The sequence below is a fragment of the Phoxinus phoxinus genome (assembly GCF_949152265.1).
Source record: "Phoxinus phoxinus genome assembly, chromosome: 11".
In the NCBI taxonomy this organism is placed as follows: domain Eukaryota; kingdom Metazoa; phylum Chordata; class Actinopteri; order Cypriniformes; family Leuciscidae; genus Phoxinus; species Phoxinus phoxinus.
Genome location: NC_136886.1, coordinates 13,394,029 through 13,414,063, shown reverse-complemented (window position 1 = coordinate 13,414,063; position 20,035 = coordinate 13,394,029). Strand labels below are relative to the sequence as shown.

Below are 20,035 nucleotides of genomic sequence, written 5' to 3'. Positions count from 1 at the left end.
CTGAATCATATTTAATTTCATTATGTGAATCACAAACACCAGTAATAATGGCAATGATGAACAGATCAAATTGCACAGAAAAGTTTGGAGCAAAGCAACATATCTGGGCTGATGCAACTGGATCAATTCCACACCAACCCCATAAATATATAATGACAAATAATGAAATTCCAAAACTGATTTCAATACTCCATTGTCATTCATTATTCTATATGCAAAACCTTTTCTTCAGCTTAAAAGCTACCTTCATGCTTAAAGTAGTCAGTCTAAACAGGATGTCTGGCTGGCACTGATCAAAAGGTTATGTTTTAGGAAAAGAAGCCGTAAAACACTGGAATAGACAGTGAAACTAGGATAGAGAGACCTACATGCTCACTGGCCCAAATTCTCTCACTGACACTCTTAAGATAATCCCCCTTTTTGAAATAAAACTTTTAAGTGTTTGTTGAGTTGGGGAACTGGAAAAAAGAGAGAAAAGAAATAGTAGGCCTAAATAGGCAAAATTGTGGTCTAAATAATTGTTTTATTCAACTGTAAATTAAAAAAGTAAAACCAGGAAGTTGACAACTAATAATAAAAAAAGATTTTTTTTTAAGTTCACATGATATTGTGGTGATCTGAAAATGCTCTGCAGTGTCCATGTGCATGAATCTACAAAATAGTTCTCGAGTTGGAAACAGAACCGAAGCTACGGGTGGGGTTGCATTGTGGCCCACCCAATCAGAGAGTCGGTCATTTTACAAATAGATAATTAAATAATATAATAAACAATAATTGATTATTATTTACTCATCACATAATAATATTTTATATTTAGTAAAAATAATGATTATTGCATTGGTCAATTACAGGCAGTTTCCTTGTTTTCCCTCTTCCTATACGCAGGCCATACGCTTGTCAAAATTAAGAGTTAAATATGAATTGATATTAACTTAGATCAACTACAAAATTACACTGCTATTGGGGGACATGCATTAAAATGCAGTAGATCGTATCTATCAGGCCTTTACCATTTTGTCTATTTAAACAGGGAAAAATCTAAGATAAGGTAATTATGGAGTGCCAGAAGGATCTGTATTAGGCCCTCTGGCTTTTTCAATATACATGCTGCCACTTGGTAAGAAAACATGGAATTAGTTTCCCCTGTTATGTCGATGACACTCAGTTATACATTTCATGACGACCAAATAAAATCTCTAAAGTTGCAAGAAATCTCTCCAAGTTGACGGTGTAAAACATCGGATGACCAGTAATGACCGCTCGGATAAGACTGAGGTATTACTTATTGGGCCAAAAACCTGTACACACAATCTCTTAGAATACATTTAGCATCTAGAAGGATTTACTGTTACTTCATCCTCTACAGTTATAGACCTGGGTGTTACAGTATATTAGACAGCAACTTGATCTTCGAAAATCATATTTCATGCGTTACAAAAACAACCTTCTTCCACCTCAGAAACATTGGATGCAGAAAAGCTAGTTCATGCATTGCAAGGTGGATTTAGGGTGATGGCAGCTTCATGGTTAAGAATCAGTTCTGTTAAACAAAAGCTTGCAGGTTTAGTGGCACGTCTCAGAGAAACTGCAATCATCATAGTCCTGCTTTATTGCGGTTACATTTATTACAGACCCTGTAAATAGTCTTGAATGAAAAATAAGTTGCATGAAATCCATTTCCTGAAAATAACGGCATCCCAAAACCCGAAATGTGTCATGAACATACAATTTGTATAATGGGAAATCACTTTAATATCCAGCTTCTCAAAATACATTTCAGTGCACTGAAAACCTTCATATACATGCGTTTTTCCTTCAACATTCTTTTTCCTTCATTCAAACAAACTGTGACAATGCGACCACTTTGATTGAAATTAAAATACATAAATCACAGAAAAATTTGTAATAACATTCCCGCCACGTTAAGTTTCCATCAATAATCTTCTCAACTCTAAACACCATCTAAAAAGCTAAAACAATAAGATAAATATCTTTTTATTTCATTCATTCATCACCTGTTGTTTTGCAACTTATACTCAGAAGTTATAAAGGCATTTCATAAACTACTTTGACTTCATATTTGACGATCCATTAACACAGTACAAGTGGTCCATATTCATTCATCAACTCATCACCTGCAAATGTACACTGAATTATTATCGTAGTGTTCAAACTTTTAAATGCATGATTGCACATAGTATGACAATGGTAGTGTAACCAAAACATGTGGTACGGAAAGACATTCATAAAGCACATAGAGATTAATTAATGCTATATTGGCAAAACATACATGACAAATCAAAACTTTCGTTCAGTCATCTTTCATAATGCATAAAAGCTATTTTATGCCAAGACTTGCAGCTTTGAATTGCAATCGACATCTCAGTACATCCGTACATATATGCAGGCTGACAGTGTATCTCTATAAATAATGGGAGCGTAAATAGCGGCATTGTTAGCAACGGAAAAGCCCGAAATCTCTCCAGAGGAGCCATTGTGTGTGATAAAGAACAGGCCTGAGAGCATGTCACTGGAGTCGGGCTGTCTACACAAACAAGAGGACGAGGATCGAGATTAGTGTCGAGTTATGGCATTCCAGGGAAATTCAGAACCCTTCTGCATACCTTCATGTTGACTGAGCCTCATTACTGACATACCTCAAGCCATCAGCACCTTGACGATTATCGCTAAGGTAGGATCATAGACTCTCTCTCTGTTTATCTAGAGGTCAGTGTCAAAAACAACACGGAAGCAGTACATACTGTACATACGGCTACCGTTAGGTGCATACTGCTTCATGGACTGACCCAAGGCCATGTGATTATGACATTGAGCACAAGGTCAAAGATGTGGTCATAAAACACATCACTAGCATCTATAAAGTCAAGCTTGTAAAATTTGAAACAAAACAAAGACATGAAATTCTGCCCAATTTTAAAACAGTAAAGACAGCTTCAGAGGTATTACAGTAACACTGCAGAAAAAATATATAATTAATGAGTATTTTTGTCTAATTTTCCAGTAAAAAAAAATCCTTCAAAGAAGATAAATGTACATACTTTACTTTTTTTAGAAACAAATTTTACAACACTGCATAAAGACTTATTTTAAAAAATGTACACTAACATTCAAAAGTTTGCAGTTGGTAAATTTTTTTGAAAGAAGTCTTATGCTCACCAAGACTGCATTTACTTGAAATATTAAGTAATAAAAAAAGATAATTATTTTTTAAATGCAATTTAGTCTTGTGATGGCAAAGCTCAATTTTCCAGCATCATTACTTCAGTCTTATGTGTCATTATAGTGAATCTATAAAAATAATTCGAATATTTGGTGCTCAAGAAACATTTATCATTATCAATGTAGCTGCTTAAAATATTTAATACGATTCTTTGATGAACCGAAAGTGGAAAAGAACAGCATTTATATGAAATAGAAATATTTTGTAACATTATAAATATTTTGTTGATACCGTTTATACTTAAATCTGTCAATCTGTCATGTTGCAGAGAGAAATACAAAATACACTAATATTCAAGATATAACGAGAAGTTGTCGTAATATCTTATGCAGTGTTGCTTTTCAAGTAAATTAATTCATCTGTAAATTCTACTAGAATATTTGACTGGAAAAAAGTCAAAAAATACTTTAAAAAACTTTTTTTGCAGTGTAGAATTGACTTTGGTTTCTGTTAATTGATTCATCATGTTTTTTTTTTAAATTACAAGTCCACAAATACTTTAAAATACAATCTTTTAAAGAATCATGCTGCTATGATTACAAAAAAACTGTGATTTTCATCATTTGAATAATTATATCTATGAAATAACTAAATACAATCAGTGGTACTTTGCTATAAAGGCAAAATATAAAATGCAGAATGAAAGCAGTCAAAGTGACTGATTCAAGCCACTCTTTCGTCATTGTGGAAGCCTGTTATTCAAATGACAGCAGGTCAGGGTGGGATTCCTCGTTCTCCAAGTTGAGGGCTCGGTAATCCACAGTGCCGTTCCCCAACAGTTCCTCCTCAGTGACGCTGATGCGGCAGCCCACTTTCCCTGGACACGGGGTGGAAGCCATTCTAGTTTCCGAGTTGGACAGTTTCTTTGGGTCCAGATTGTCTTTGTGAATGAGATCTGGAACAGAAAGCAGCAGCTGTGACTGATCGACAGCCTCAGATTCTTTCTCATCCGCCACCACAGCCGCGGGCTCGTTTTTCAGTTCTAACCCGGGCCTTTTCTCCATCTGGCTGTCGACACGGTCGCCGGGTTCTGAAGGGTTCTCAAGGCCGGACTCTTCAAGGCTCGGTTCAGACCGAAGCTCAGCTTTATCTTTGGCGATCTTGTCAGGCGAGGAGACGAAGGAGGATTCTGGGGAGGCCACCACGGGGTCTGAGGATATCATCATGTCCTGGGTGGTCTTCAGGGCACGCGGGAGACGCTTTTTACCGGTGGGAGGTGGCGGATCAAGCCGAGGGAAGGAGTCAAGGGACATGTGACTGTGTGAGAGAAGAAGAAAAAAGCAAAGACAATGTGATCATGCAAAACAGAATGACAATGAAAGATCAGAGCAAATATGTGGTTTGAATTTCTTCAGTTCGCTTGCATGGTGGTCCAAAATGATACTACTAAAAAAAGATTTGTAAGACTACATCATCTCTCTCTGTAATATAAGAGTACACTTCATTTGAACAAATCTTATTAAAGGTACATTTAATAGCACAGATCAAGCCTACAGGGGTAAGGAGGAAAGCAAGCAGCAAAACGCTCTTACTGTTGAATTCAGAAGATCATTTTTGGCCAGGATAAAAAGATGAGGAGATTTTGCCTTCTTTACTTAGAATACTTTTGGAAAGTTGACAGTTAACATTATACTCCATGTAAAAGTTTTAATTGCAGTTGACTAATTATTTTATAATAATTATACATGACCTTTTTAATAAAATTTATAAAAAAATAGAAGGTAAAAAACAGTGACAAATACATTAATATTTTTTTGTCTGAAAGAAATAATACTGTTCAAGGATGCATTAAATTAATCAAAAGTTACATCAAATAAATGCTGTTCTTTTTAACTTTCTATTCTTCAAAGAATCTTGAAAAATAAAAATATCACAGTTTCCAAAAATATATTAAACAGCACAACTGTTTTCAACATTGATTATAAGAAATGTTTCTGGAGTAACGGCTGCTGATAATTTAGCTTTTGCCTTCACATAAATAATTTACATTTTTAAAAAACTTTTAAATGGTAGAGTATAATATATGTTGATATATTATACAATTATGTTAAAAAAAAGGTCCATGGACAAGAACATTAGATGCAATAATGTCATGGTCTTCTCAAGTCACATGAGATGCTCACAGTCATTTATTCAAATTATTGTCTACATAATAGTGAACTACATAAGTCTCCCATGATAACTGCACAATTCCCTCAATAATGTCACATGCTATGTAATAATAGCCTTTCTAGAGATAATAAGAAGTTGGTTTCTTGTAAATGCATACCGGTAATTTCATTTATTACTTTATGATAGTGGAATTTGCACTTGATCTGTTGAAGATATGAAAGTTTATATTTTTCCCTTTAGCGTATATATCCGTTTAAACATATCATTCATCCCTGTGGCACGAATGGTGAAGGATGGCTAACATAAAAGTAGGCATTTGTTTAAAGCGCTAACTCCAAGTATGAGACCTAGTAATGTCTTTCAATGATTGTCTTAATCATAAATGCATTATTTCCATAAAATTTACAAGCAGATATAATAAAAAAGGCTGGAAGGAATGCGTATATTAGATGTTGCACAACTGGTAAGATTCCAGCCAATTAAACCCTACCCTTGACCAGTCAAAGTTTGCGTGATGCAACACATACACACTGACTCATAGACACATGTACATTCTCTTGAAGGCTGCTGATAATGATGGTGGATACAGTTGCCTGCATGAAAATACTTTTTCTCTCTCTCAGAGATGTCAATCAAATCTCAGCAGTAACCCATGGGGTTCTCATATAATAACAGTGTTCAAAGACATTTCTCCTGTTTTCACATTCACTGCTGAAAGATGTGAACTGCAACAGAAAAATATGATCGGCCATCTGCCACGATGAATAACGGTCTGTAAGGACTGAATGAACTGATCAATATATTAGTGCCATCAATCCATTTAACTAACTAATTAAATCGCAGATTTTTCTGTATTATAAGATTTTTGTTCTCAATTTCTGGAAGAAATTACTAATTATAGCCATTCAACATAACAGTATAATCATTATTAACATTTAATCGGCTTTAAAACATGTAACTTTTAATTTAAGTGAACTTGAAGGATAGGGCTTTGATGCTGCATTAAATATTTGAACATGTTAAACTGAACATATTAATAATCGCAGATACTAAGACGTTATTTTTGTCAGCCATAATATGTACTGTATACAGCATATGTATTATATATATATATATATATATATATATATACATATACCAAGGATGCCAATACTTCTGACCAGGACTGCATATATACAGACTTTATATACGGTACACACTTTGGATGGAATAAATTCATTCAACATTAGTGGATGAAAGTGTACTGGAACCAGATCAACAATCAACCCATGTTTAGAGGAATATTTTGTATACTTCCTTTTTTATTTGACATTTGTTAGACGGGACATTGAAAAGGGAGAATCAGATTGGGACAGCCTTGAATCCGCCTCTGTAGAAGCACTATGGTCATTAAAATGTCACAAAGTGCTACGGCTGACAACTTCCTAGCAATTTTATTCTTAGCATGAAGTCAATTGAATATAATGAGCGTGTTGAGGTCATTGCCGTTTGCAGCTGTGAGTGTGAAATCTTTACCTGTTTTTTGCTGTACTGTGGCCCATCTCAGTCAGGTTGGACCACACTGGCTCCACGTTCTTATTCACCTCTGTGACTCCAATGTCTCCAAAGCTGTTGGGATCTTTTCGGCGGAGCAAGTCGTTTACCTTGGCACCCATGGCTTTGCCCAAGTTCAGGGCGTTTTTTAGGTGCTGGCTGCCACCCGTCCTGGATCCTGCCAGGGCTGACGTGTCTGTGGAGCCCGCTGGACGAAAGTTCAGCTTCGGCTGTTCCGCGGCATTGCAGTTCTCAAACATGCTTTGGTCCACTAAAAAACAAAACAGCAAAAAGGGTTTCAGACAAAGCGAGGCACTGGGGAACTTTACTGAACATTTAAAAGTGAGCTGTGTCTTCAGTAGCTTTTGTACTGACTTAAATGCATGACTGTTTAACACTGAAAGCACAACACTGCTAGACTGTTCATTCAACCAATTTGTTCAACATAAACCCAACATTGCTACATTTAACCTTGTTTAATCCATCAGATTAAATGTAGGGATGCACTTTTTATTATTATTATTATCATCATTTAGAATTATTATTAATTATCTTATGGCTGATAACCGATAAATAATGATTATTCAATTTCTAACCTATTTCACAGATCAATTTAACATAAAACACATAAATTATTCTAAATGCTACAAGTGGATTTAGGCATAACCAAAAAGGCTCATTTTGAGGTTGGCAAAAAATTACAGTGTTATTAAATTATAAATGAGCATTAGGTAATGGCAAATGGAATATAAATGTAAAAACATGCACACTTAAATATCCAATATATCATCAATAGCAACAGATACCAATGTAAAAAAAAAAAAAAACACTAATACATTTCAATGTCATATCAATATATTGTGCATTCTTTTTTCATGCAGTGGTGATTAAGCATTTTATACATAAAATGTTGAACAATGGATAAATTCATGCAAAAAAAGTCACAACATGTCATGTTTCTTACCTCAGAACCATTATTTCATTGTTAGCATTCAAAGTGACAAAGAAAGCATGATTTATTGTTTGCATCTATACAGATATTCTTAAAAAAACCCCAGTATATTAATGCTCAAACATGAAACTACAGTAGTATTTAAACACAACTTTGAACTTTTACATCACAATATAAAAAGAAATGAACATTTACCTTTTACCTAAAAGGTGACCGAAGAGAAGTAGACCGACAGTGATAAAGATGGAAAGATAGAAACAGCAATTTACCAACAAAAGTGGCTCTGACATTGTGTTCCATTTCAAATTCAGCTTCAATTTAGGCCATTCAAAGCAGTTCACAAGAAAAGCTGTATGGCTCTAATCAAATGTGATTTCAAGAAACTCTTGATGTGGCAAAGTTATTTCCAGCTTGTTAAACTCAAACAGTTTCAACACTTGCTCATGGAGGAGTAAGAATTCTTATTAGACAGTCTCTCGTTGACGACAAACACAGGCCACATACGAGACTAGAGAGGCTTTTCCACACAAATATTTGACAAAGGGAAGCTATTTTGATGCTGACAATGTCTTGGCTCTGCAGGCAAGACAAACAGATGAATGAGGGAAGTTTGTGTGCCAAAAACAGCATTGTTGTTGCCATGGTAATCAGGGAAATTTTTTTTACAAAAAAAAAAAAAGCCCCACAACTTGCCATTTGTGACGCGTCTGCCTTTCTTTTCCAGGCACACCACTGGGTAACAATAATTCACAGGATTGATCTTCAAGCGTCATCTGCATTAATTTGACTATGAGGCTTAAACAAGCACAACATGCTGATATGATGAGCTCTGGAGAGAAATGAGCAGGAGAAAAGTAGCCACTTGTCTGTGGTTCCATGTGATTGTATCACTGCACATATTGATCTGCAGTAGTACTCTAATGAAGCCATTCGAAATCCGAGTGACATTATTTATTATGCACTTCAATGGCCAACATCATGTTATTTAATCTGGTAATGTTACAAAACCCAGACTAGTTCAACTATGTTTGTGTAATATCAGCCACAGTGGCCCACATTTCCTTTACTGACAGTCGGGTGCATATTGCACACAAAACTGGAAAAACACATGTGAATATCAAGTGTTAAAAAGTCTGTTTTGTGCCATATCATTAATTTCAGATTGATCTACTCCTAAAAAGCACATAACACAAAGCAATCTGTGCTTGGTCTTGTCCTGAGTGGGTAGTTCTTGGACAGAATAAGTGCAAAGTGGATAAGACTGTATGACGTAAAATCAAAAGTATGGGTCTGTGAGTCTAGATTTTGAGTGAGAAAGATGTTTAGCAAATCATCAGCTTTCAATTTCGAGCGTGACGCAATGATCATCGGATTTGAACGTTCTCCACAGGGCTGGGCATAATCGTGTAGCTCGAGGCAGCAGTATAAATACCTCAGTCAGGCTCCACCAAAGTGGCAAATGCTAGGAGGGTGTCTGACACGCTGCTATTCTGGGCTGGTTTATGAGCTCCTGATGTATCCCAGCACGAAACCTCTGGACCCAAGGGTGTCCAGCCCGCACACAAACACACACACACACACACACACACACACACACACACACACACACACACACACACACACACACACACACACACACACACACACACACACACACACACACACACACACACACACACACACACACACACACACACACACACACACACACACACACACACACACACACACACACACACACACACACACACACACACACACACACACACACTGCATGTGTACAGGGTTACCACTCGTTTTTGACTAATTCATTTCTTTGTTATATCCAGTCGTTTAGTGCATAATGGTTTTTAAAAATCCACTTACAGCAAGGACTGCACTTACAATTTTCAACAGATAAAATATTTTGGTATTTTGTATTAATATTTAAAAAAATTTGGGAAAGACATTCCATTTCATATATGATATCATTGATATTTATTAGTGCTGTCAAAACAATTGATTGTGATTAAATCGCATCTAATGTAAACATTTTTGTTTATATAATATATGCATGTATAATATTATTATATATGAGTGTGTGTGTAGACACCATAGACTGTAAAAAAATATATAACTATGCATATATATATATATATACATACATACATGCATAGTAAACGGAGGCACGCACGCACGCACAACTAAAATATATACACATACATTATAAACAAAAACTTTTAATGTTAGATGCGATTAATCGATTTGACAGCACTAATTCTGAAGACATATTTCTAGGTTTTCCATGACAGAGGGAACCCTGATGATCAATACCCCTTTATTTATGAACTGTACAAAAATAATCAAAAGTGGCCAGATTTTGTATTTCATGATGCACTACATCATGTGGTAAAGAATCAAAAATGAACTGCTGAACAGAGTAAATATATCTAGAGCCCAAGCCAAACACTACCATCTCCAACACTTGGAAAATAACAATGAATAAATAAAGCATTTTAACCCATTATCTCCAACTTGTTTGACCTAGCAGATGTTCAGGTCAGCAGAAGATGGGCCAAACATCAATAATTCATTTGAACCCCCTTTCTAGCATGAATCTTTAAACACGAGGGCAGGGGGATGGGTAAAATAAGTTAGCCCTGGATAACACATGATGAGAGGGTCAAGGTGGAGTAACTCAGAATGCATTTGCTCCATCTGACTCCCCATCCCTGTTATCAGCTCCATCATTAACACAAACGAGGCGGAGCGCTATAATGGCACAGCGGTCCAGAATAAAAGCACCAATCTCAGGACTCCTAAATGAAAAGGGCAGAGAACTCCACAAGTAAACTGCACTGTTAAGACTATCCATTACCTTTATCTCTGTTGAACAGCACTGCTGGCGGACTAGTCTCCTTGGTACTGTAGATATACTGTAGCGCATTTAAGGCTAGAAAGGAAATAAACCTCACAAGAGCAACAAAAAGTGGCACCACCAAAAACCGTAGACGGCATAGAAACCCTTCGTATACCCAGCGTATTGGAAGCCACACCAGCAATTAAAAAAAAAATGCATTGAAAGATGATAAATCTCAAAATATATCAGAACAGTGTTAAAATTAAGGTGAGACCAAAACCGGCACTGAACACATAAAATATAGATGTGAGGATGTTTTTATGGCAATGTTCTGCCACTGGAGAAAAATAAATAAAATAACACTGAACATAATGGGAGACAATGCCCCCATTTTCGTTCGACTTCTCAGATCAATAATTAATCAAAGGCTCTGCCACATCAATGTCAAGCAGGAACATGCAACTATCTGCAAGTTTATCACCGATGAAATGGGGATTTGGAGCAAGTAGACTCGAGACAATGACAGCTTATCCCCTTGATCGACGATCATGTGTCTTTGAATAAATCATTGAAACCAGATTGGACTAAAGGCGCGTAACAGTGCATTCTGTGAAATATAGGCAATTAATTCGTTTTATTTAAAGGGCAGTTTTAATTTCATGGTGTGTCACCCTTCTAGGGCATAAAGGAGTTCAATCAACTGAACTGTATTGGAGTTCACTTTATAACATGAAGGATTTTTTTCCAGTCAAGTGCAGCGACAATCTAAATAGGTCGGTGGCCCGGACTTCGCAATTCACATCTCCTCGAGTACCCTAGTAGGTCTTAAATGTCTAGTTTTGTAATCCTGAAAGGAAATAGAACGAGAGTTTACGGTCTCTACAATAGATGGAGCTGAACACTACAGAGCGAGCAGGTTGGCCCGGGCTTGAGCTTCTAATTCAGAAGCACCCGACTCGAGTTCCCAACAGCTTCTCTCAGAAGCGGCAGCTGTACTAAAATGAGATGTGATATTGTTATGCAATTTCAATTACGCCGCAGGGAGAAGGATCAATCCGACAGCCGCTCGTTTCCCCGAGCGTGCAAAGATGAGACAGCGATGCTCCAGAGCATCCGTTAAATTACACAGCGATTCAGAGGGTGTTCTCTGCACTTGCTGGTTTTGTGAGCACACGTTTTAGTGGTTATTTCTATTTCTTGAAGCAGCTGTGCTTGCATATGGCATCTGAAGTGGTTTCATTTGTGTGCCAGCGATTCTTGGAATCGCAGAAGGATTGAACCTCATCTTAACTAGGAAAGTCAATCAACTGTGATATTCACGATAGATGTAGGCCGACGTGTAACAAAGTGTTCACTTAGAGATGGCTATTAAAGTGATGCCAATGTGTGCAGCCGTTTTCAAAAGCTAAAGAACACCTTGATCCAGTAATTCAACTTGATGCATGTCGCTGAACATTCACTGACAACGACTCTCACACTGAATGAACACAGTCACGCAGTGGCACTGCAAAGCTCTTAAAAATGTCATTGCAAATGGCTTTGAAATGAGTCATATACTTTGAAAAGCTGCAGTAAGCTACGGAAGGGACAAGTGATGGTTTATTATTCATGACGCCAAAGACTGTGGAATGTTTTTTTCTCAAAAAGTAGCAGTGGCTAGGATTCAAGGACAAGATTAATAGCAAATTAATACATTTTAAATAATTAGCAATGATTCCTCAGGCATTAGTATCATATAAAAGATTTTTTTAGTTGAGTATGCTCGTGTAAAAATGTTAATGTTTTGAGCGGTTTTCAAAGAGTTTCTATAGAGTGGTTAGGGCTTTGTGGGCAGTTCTAAGCAAATTACTTTTCAAATCCAAAGAGCCCACCGCCAAGGTTCTAGAAATGCACTTACACAAACTTTAAAGTCACAGTGAGTGCGTTCTTAACCCAATTACGCTTAAGTCGACAATGCATGTTATCTTGTAAACACGTTAACCTGTTTTCCTTTATTGGAGTAAAGCCATAAACGGCTTAAGCATAAACTGATCAACACAGCTAGATTTTTGCACCTTACCCTGATTTCTCCCGGCATGTAAACGCATTAAGCTGCGTTCTGCCGTCTTATTGCAGTGCGCATGTGTGATATGTGACAGGAAAGCATCTTTACTGCGGATTTAAGCACATCCAGACATCCAGCCAGACAGAAGGGTGCTTTCTTGACATAAGAAATTATAAAAAAATGTGCTTTCATCTCATGTAGCCGAATTAGAAGTTCAGTGGAAATGCTGCCTCTGTAACTGCATATAATATACGAGTTCATAAATTTCCTGCTGACATGTTAGAATACTTTATGCTTTAATGCACTACTGGGAAATAACCCGATTTATTAATAAAGTCTTGTAAATGCAGTTTACTTGCGTTGCAGGGCTATTGATTTACATGTAAACCGGGACAACGGGTTATTTCAAGAACTTGATTTTTGGGAATTATCGGCATATTGGTGTGCATGTAAACGTGCTCAATGAAACAGAAGTAGCAACAGATCTTTTCTTTCATATTGTGACATACATTTGAGTGAACAGACTATCAAAAAAAAAGTAGGGTGGGAACTAACAATTGTTCTATCAATAGGTTGTTGATTGAATGGAGGCAAATAATAAAGCAATGAGTTTTTTTCACAAAATGTAATGTTTAAGCTTAAGTCTTATGAAAAATCATACCAGTTTGGTTTTTGCAAAGTTGGACTAACAGACCTAGAAAATTAAAAAGTATTGTAGATCAGTTTAATCCAGACATTAATCAGACTACAATCTGCTGTTATCGCCGTGTGGCCACTCCAAGTGACGGACGACGAGCATTTAAAGGGTTAGTTCACCCAAAATGAGATTCTGTCAGTAATTACTCACCCTCACGTCGTTCTAAACCCGTTAGACCTTTGTTCACCTTCGGAACACAAATTAAAATATTTTTTATTAAATCCGAGAGCTTTCTGACACAGAAGAGAAGGGATTTTTGAATAAAGTCGTTATTTTAGTTTTTGGTGCACAAAAAGTATTATTATCGCATCAACATTAAGGTTGAACCACTGTAGTTACAGACTATTTTAACGATGTCTTAATTACCTTCATGGGCTTTGGAAATGGTAATATAATTGCAGTCTATTATTTCATCAAAAAATATCCTAACTTGTGTTCAGAAGATGAACGAAGGTCTTACGGGTTTGGAACGACATGAGGGTGAGTAATGACAGAATTTTCATTTTTGGGTGAACTACCCCTTTAATACTTCAAATATTTGATTATTTACATACAAATGAAAACTTAAGCTTGGATATGCAAAAAACATGAATAATTGATATTATGAACTACAGACATTATAGTTGTATTCAATTATTTTATCGTTCACCTTGCAAAAAAATCATATGATTGGTGAGAAAAGAAACATCACACTTCTGATCAAAAAGCTGCATGGTTTGAGTTATCAATCATGCCTGGAAAAAAAACGACATGCACGTGGGATGAATTATGCACTAATACTACTTATTTTGACTTGCTCAAATCCCAAACTTGCATTTAACAGTAACCGTAACGCTTGTGCCTCAAGCAAACACCACTAATGCAAATGTACTGTGTCCTTGAAGGAGGAGAAATCAGAAAAAAGAACAACACCAGTCTTCTTGCGTTCAGACAACAACACGTTTCCCTGAGGAGGATTTAGACCACAGCTCACAGCTGGGTCTTGGCCTCCGGACCTGCTGCGAGACAACACGACTGGTCATGAATCCCTCAGAGATGCAGCCAAGAATCTGTGGGAAGATTTTGTTACAAGCCTAAGGGAGATTTAAAGATGGTAAATGCTTAATTTAAGTTTTGTGTAAAGAAAAAAGGTGCATAAATGGAGTAAAATACAGACATTTAAGAGCAACAATTCTTTCAATATCCTGTATGTGTGGGAAGACTTGCTTACCACCCTATTATTACCAAGCTAATCGTGTGCACTTGTCTGGCTCTAAATGACACTGGGCACACAGAGAGAGAGAGAGAAAGGGAGAGATAGAGAGAGAGAGAGAGGGGATGGGAAAATATAAACAGAGAGGTTAAAGAAGCGAGTAGTTTATCAGAGAGGTACAGGTAAGACATTGAAATATCACTTTTTAGAAGCACAGAAGAAACTGAATGCAAGAAAGCAAAACATATGTAAAGCAGTCAGACACGACAAGCTCTTCTGAGTTCAAAAATAATGAATAAAGTATGTGGGTTGTGAAAATTCTGACACTAATTGGGGTTCTTGTTGGTAAAGATCTGACCGGTTTAGACGCCTCGTTACCCTTAGGGTATAATTAGCGTAGCGTCCTCAGTCCACAGTCATTCAATTAAGAGTCTGTTCTGTCGTGCATGCTAAAACAGATGTAGCGGGGTAATTGTCTTCATTCTGAGCACTTCTGATGAAAGGTGGTCTAAGTGGCTGAGCATATCAGTACATACTACATACTTAATACTGCCCAGAAACAAACCTGCAACTGTACAACTGATGTTATAGATACAATATCACAGGCTAATGTATCAAATTTGTTCTAAAGTTCATTTCATAAAGATGTACTGTATCTCTTGTAGTTAAAAACAATGACTTATTTGTGAATATCCAGCAATTGCTTTGTGGACTCTAAAGGAGCGTTAACACGTACAGCGATTCACAACGACAAGGGTTTTCAGAGATGCAACAAAGTTTAGAACGTCATGCAAATGAGTATCAATGTGATGTGCCAGCTACCAATAGGAGTGAAAATGTTCGACATGGTCCGCCTTCTGTGAGCGATTTCACTTTTTTCTATTCCTCTTTTCTAGATTTGTCACTGCCATATTCTGAAAAAATTATATGATCAATAAGTTAGGACAACATATGTTTTTACATTGCTTTAACTCATCACAATAATTTAAGCAATTTTGAACTTTTCAGAAATTTTCAACAAGTTATACAAGATTCAACTTGTTTTTTTTTTATTCAGTTTAATGTAATTTAAGTTGAAATTACTTGAACATCCAAGTTGATTGTACTTAATTGAAGGTAGCAATTTGTTTTTACAGTGTATGAAGGGATATCACATTAAGACTTTAGAATAATGTTAAATTTGTTCATTTATAAATAAAACCATAATTATTATAAATAAACTAATAATAATATTAAATATTACTATATATAAATTAGGGCTGTCAAAATATTAATCGCATCCAAAATAAAAGTTTGTGCTTGCATAATATAGGTGTACTGTGTATAATTATTATGTATAAATACACACACATTCATGTATATATTTAAGAAATATTTGAATTTATATACTGTATATACATTTATATAATTTATATTATATATAAATAACCAATTTTTCTTAAATATATACATGATTGTGTGTGTTTTTATATATATATATATATATATATATATATATATATATATATATATATATATATATATATATACAAATAATTATACACAGTACACACACATATTATGTAAACACAAACTTTTATTTTGGATGCGATTAATCGCGATTAATCTTTTGACAGCCCTAATATATATACTATTCATTGTTAATTGATCGTATGATGTGTTACTAACATGTAAAAAATGATTCATATTATGCACTGCTGCAATTGTACACAGAATGTCAACTTTTAGTAGCAAAAAACACTTTTTTTGTCAAATTAGAATGCATCTTATATTCCCAAGCAATATATCTAACTTGAGATCAAAAGTTATGGTCAGTTGCACAGCCCACCAACAACACTGAAGTGTTCGGAAGTAGGGGCGGCCATTATGACCAACAACACTGCCACTAGAATCGCTGATGTGTGAAAGTCCCATTAGAGGAGATACAAGAATCTGACATCTAACGTGTGTCCCTAAACTTCAAAATGGAGACAACAGCATTTACTATGCTTTGAGACCGTTTCCTCATCAATACATCACATAAAAGGTAACAAACAAAACAGCCACCAAATGGGTAAAAGTCACCTGGTCTCCCAGAATTATCAGCAGTACAAACAGCGGTAGGTGGTTTGACAATTTTGACATTGATTGGCCGTTGAAGCAGAGCATCAAGCAGTGTTTTTCGAAGCCGTGTGCACAAAATCACATTAAACAGCAATTTCGTCCTCCAAGCAGTCAGAGGGGGCATGTTTGTTCAGGACATTGAGCAGACGCAGACTGCTCTCGTCCTGCGGTCCCCAGCTTTCATCACTATCATCTGTGTTTGACTCGTACTCGGAAGCAATTCCCGACTCGCGGAACTTTAGCAGCTCAAGGCTACCCAGAAGCTCGTCCCGTGATGAGGGCGAGACGCCTTGGGATGACGTGTCGGGGCTCTCATCCTGTTGGGGTGGTCCAGGGAGAAAGCGGAAACACTCAAACTTGATCAAGCACTGGTCCCTACCTATTGGGCTGCACAGCGGCAGGGAGAGCGGCGTCCCGTCGTTGAGCGGAGGTAGGATGGCGTCCTCTGGTCTTGGGGTGGTGGGGGTCGCATAGGACTGGGGGCACGTTAGCACGGAAGGTGATTTCAAGGAGACTGTCTTGAGAGCCCACTGTTGAAAGACAGAGAGAGATTGAGGGCATTTTCACACTTGGTTCATTTCAAGGGCCTGAGAGCGCTTCACATGAATTTTAAACTAAAGCTCCAAAAAAAAAAAACTTTAAAGCAAACTGAAAAGTAAAAGAAAAAAGATGGGCAAAAACAATAAATACATAAATACAATAAAACATAAGTAAAATACTGCTGTGCAAAAGTTTGGGGGCAGTAAGCATTCAGCAAGTACACATTAAATTGATCAAAAGTGACAGTAAAAACATTTATATTGTTACAAAAAATATATACATTTTAAATAAATGCTGTCTTTTGAACTTTCTGCTCACCAAAGAATCCTGAGGGGAAATGTATCACGGTTTGCACCATAAAATATATATTTTTAATATAACAGCTCAACTGTTTTCAACTGTGATAAGTCGTTATATGTTACTTGAGCAGCAAATCAGCATATTAGAATAATTTTAGAAGGATCATGTGACACTGAAGACTGAAGTAATGATGCTGAAAATTCAGCTTTACAATCACAGGAATTCATTTTATTTTAAAATATATTAGGAGAGTTATTTTAATAAAATATATTAAAAAAATATTGCTTTAAATATATTTTTTTATTATTAAATAAATTCAGCTTTGGTGAACTTAAAAGATTTCTTTTTAAAAACATTACCGACCCCAAACTTTTGAACTTTTCAAAATAGTCAGTGGTCTGCCTGAACCCTGTCTAGTTCTTAAAGAATCCCTGTATGAATAGGCTGGTGGTTTTAGAGAGTTTACATCAGAGACACATTCTTACACTCCGACAGAATGAGCTAAAACTTATTCGACAATAAGTTGCTGACTGACCAAGTAGATAAGTAATCAATATGGCATTCTTAGGGTTAACATTTTAAATTAACAACTTCAGAGTTGCTAGTAACTTTTCAAAATACTTTTTCAAAGAATGTTCCCCAAATCTGGTGTTCAGTCTTTCCATTTCAGATGTCATCTGCCTTTCCTCATATAAAAAAAAACACTTCAATGTCAGTTCTGCTCCACTTTATTTCCCCATTTACTCCATCAGGTTAATAACGGTGCTCTTACCCCTGCAACGCATCCTCACTTGCCCTCTCTGAATATATCCGATGTGTTTCAGCAGCTCTCCTTCACTCTCTTTGCCTTTAACTCAGACCCTCCCACCCGTTCCCCCCCCTCTCTCTCAATCACATTTAAAGGGTTAGATCAGGATTTTAGACATGAATCTCTATAGCTCCCCCATAAGCAGTGTGGTGCATTGACCATGACTTACCCCCGACAGCGTCCTGTGAGCCGAGCTCCGGTCCAGTTTTGGTCAAGATGAAATTAGTCCGGCAAGTTTGCTGGGGTCACGGCAATAAAGCTTTTTTCTTCTCAAATCAATATGTGTTCAAAAGAGTGATATATTTAAAGCGCAAAACCGCTGCCTATGGAGAGGTCAGACCTCGTAATGGCTTAGCACTATTTTCTTCCCCGTCATGTCACTGCGCGCTGCCGCTACCTACAGCCAGCTGCGAGCCGCGCACGTGTAACTTTGTTTACAACTCGTAAATGTGTGAGGAGAAAGCGCCACATCTTTGTTTGTACAGTCCGGATAGTCACAAGTCCGCACCATTTTGTACAAAGCTTGTACAAACTGATCGCTCTTGGTGAGTAGCTATGTTAGCTCGTTCGTGTAGCTGTTCTGAGCACGTAAACACTGCTGTAAACACTGCCGAACAACTGAAAAAGTGGTGTGCGCCTGCGCAGCTCGCAGCTGGCTGTAGGGTAGCGGCAGCGCGCAGTGACATGACGGGGAAGAAAATAGTGCTAAGCCATTACGAGGTCTGACCTCTCCATAGGCAGCGGTTTTGTGCTTTAAATATATCACTCTTTTGAACACATATTGATTTGAGAAGAAAAAAGCTTTATTGCCGTGACCCCAGCAAACTTGCCGGACTAATTTCATCTTGACCAAAACTGGACCGGAGCTCGGCTCACAGGACGCTGTCGGGGGTAAGTCATGGTCAATGCACCACACTGCTTATGGGGGAGCTATAGAGATTCATGTCTAAAATCCTGATCTAACCCTTTAATGTCACTTGGCTTTTTAACTTCTCTCCCATCATCGCATGCACATTCCCCACAGGGGTTAATTTCAGGCTTATTTTAAAGCAGTTCATTTGAGGACATTCTCATATAGACCAGCAGAACATTGAGATGTGCTGTCTTTAACATTAGCTTGCATGATAAAGAGCTCCCATCCTCGTCTGTCCCAAGCGTCACACTTACACTTGCTCTGAAGTGAAGGTTAGAAGTAAAGAGTGTATATTTTTTATATATGTTGCGATAGTGTGAAGGATTTATTTTACTAGTTTATGTATCAGATTTTTGGCAATAGCCTATATCCTACGCCTATCAATTATTTGCAGGTGTGCTAGGCTAATTGTTTATTGCTAGCATGAAGATAAATAAATGACAACAGAAAAACAATACTGCTCTATTCTACGCATGGATGTATTGTACAGCCTGATTATTAGTGAATTATTGCATGATGACAAAAAAAAAAAAAGACTACATAAATAATTCCATACCAAAATGTGTTAAATTTGAATGCATTTGTTTTCTTTGAATCTATAACAAACTATCTAATAAAGATGTTTTAATGGATGAAGGAGATCATGAAACCGTTTTAATGAAACCGACTCCTGCTTATTCTTTCATTATTATGACACAATTAATTTGTCACAAAACATGTTTTAGAAGTTACTCTCAGGACTGCTGACCACAAGAAATCAT

At 36.8% G+C, this 20,035-nt stretch overlaps 1 protein-coding gene across 1 annotated transcript in view; it reads right to left on the bottom strand.

Annotated features, from left to right (window-relative positions):
• Positions 1–1,600: 1,600 nt before the first annotated feature.
• Positions 1,601–20,035, bottom strand: part of nos1apa (nitric oxide synthase 1 (neuronal) adaptor protein a) — a 96,231-nt gene continuing 77,796 nt past the window's right edge. The window contains 4 exon segments of the mRNA XM_079627297.1: positions 1,601–4,498; positions 6,869–7,157; positions 17,093–17,177; positions 17,179–17,243. Coding sequence (XP_079483423.1) covers positions 3,937–4,498; positions 6,869–7,157; positions 17,093–17,177; positions 17,179–17,243 — 1,001 coding nt within the window. The 3' untranslated portion in view covers positions 1,601–3,936.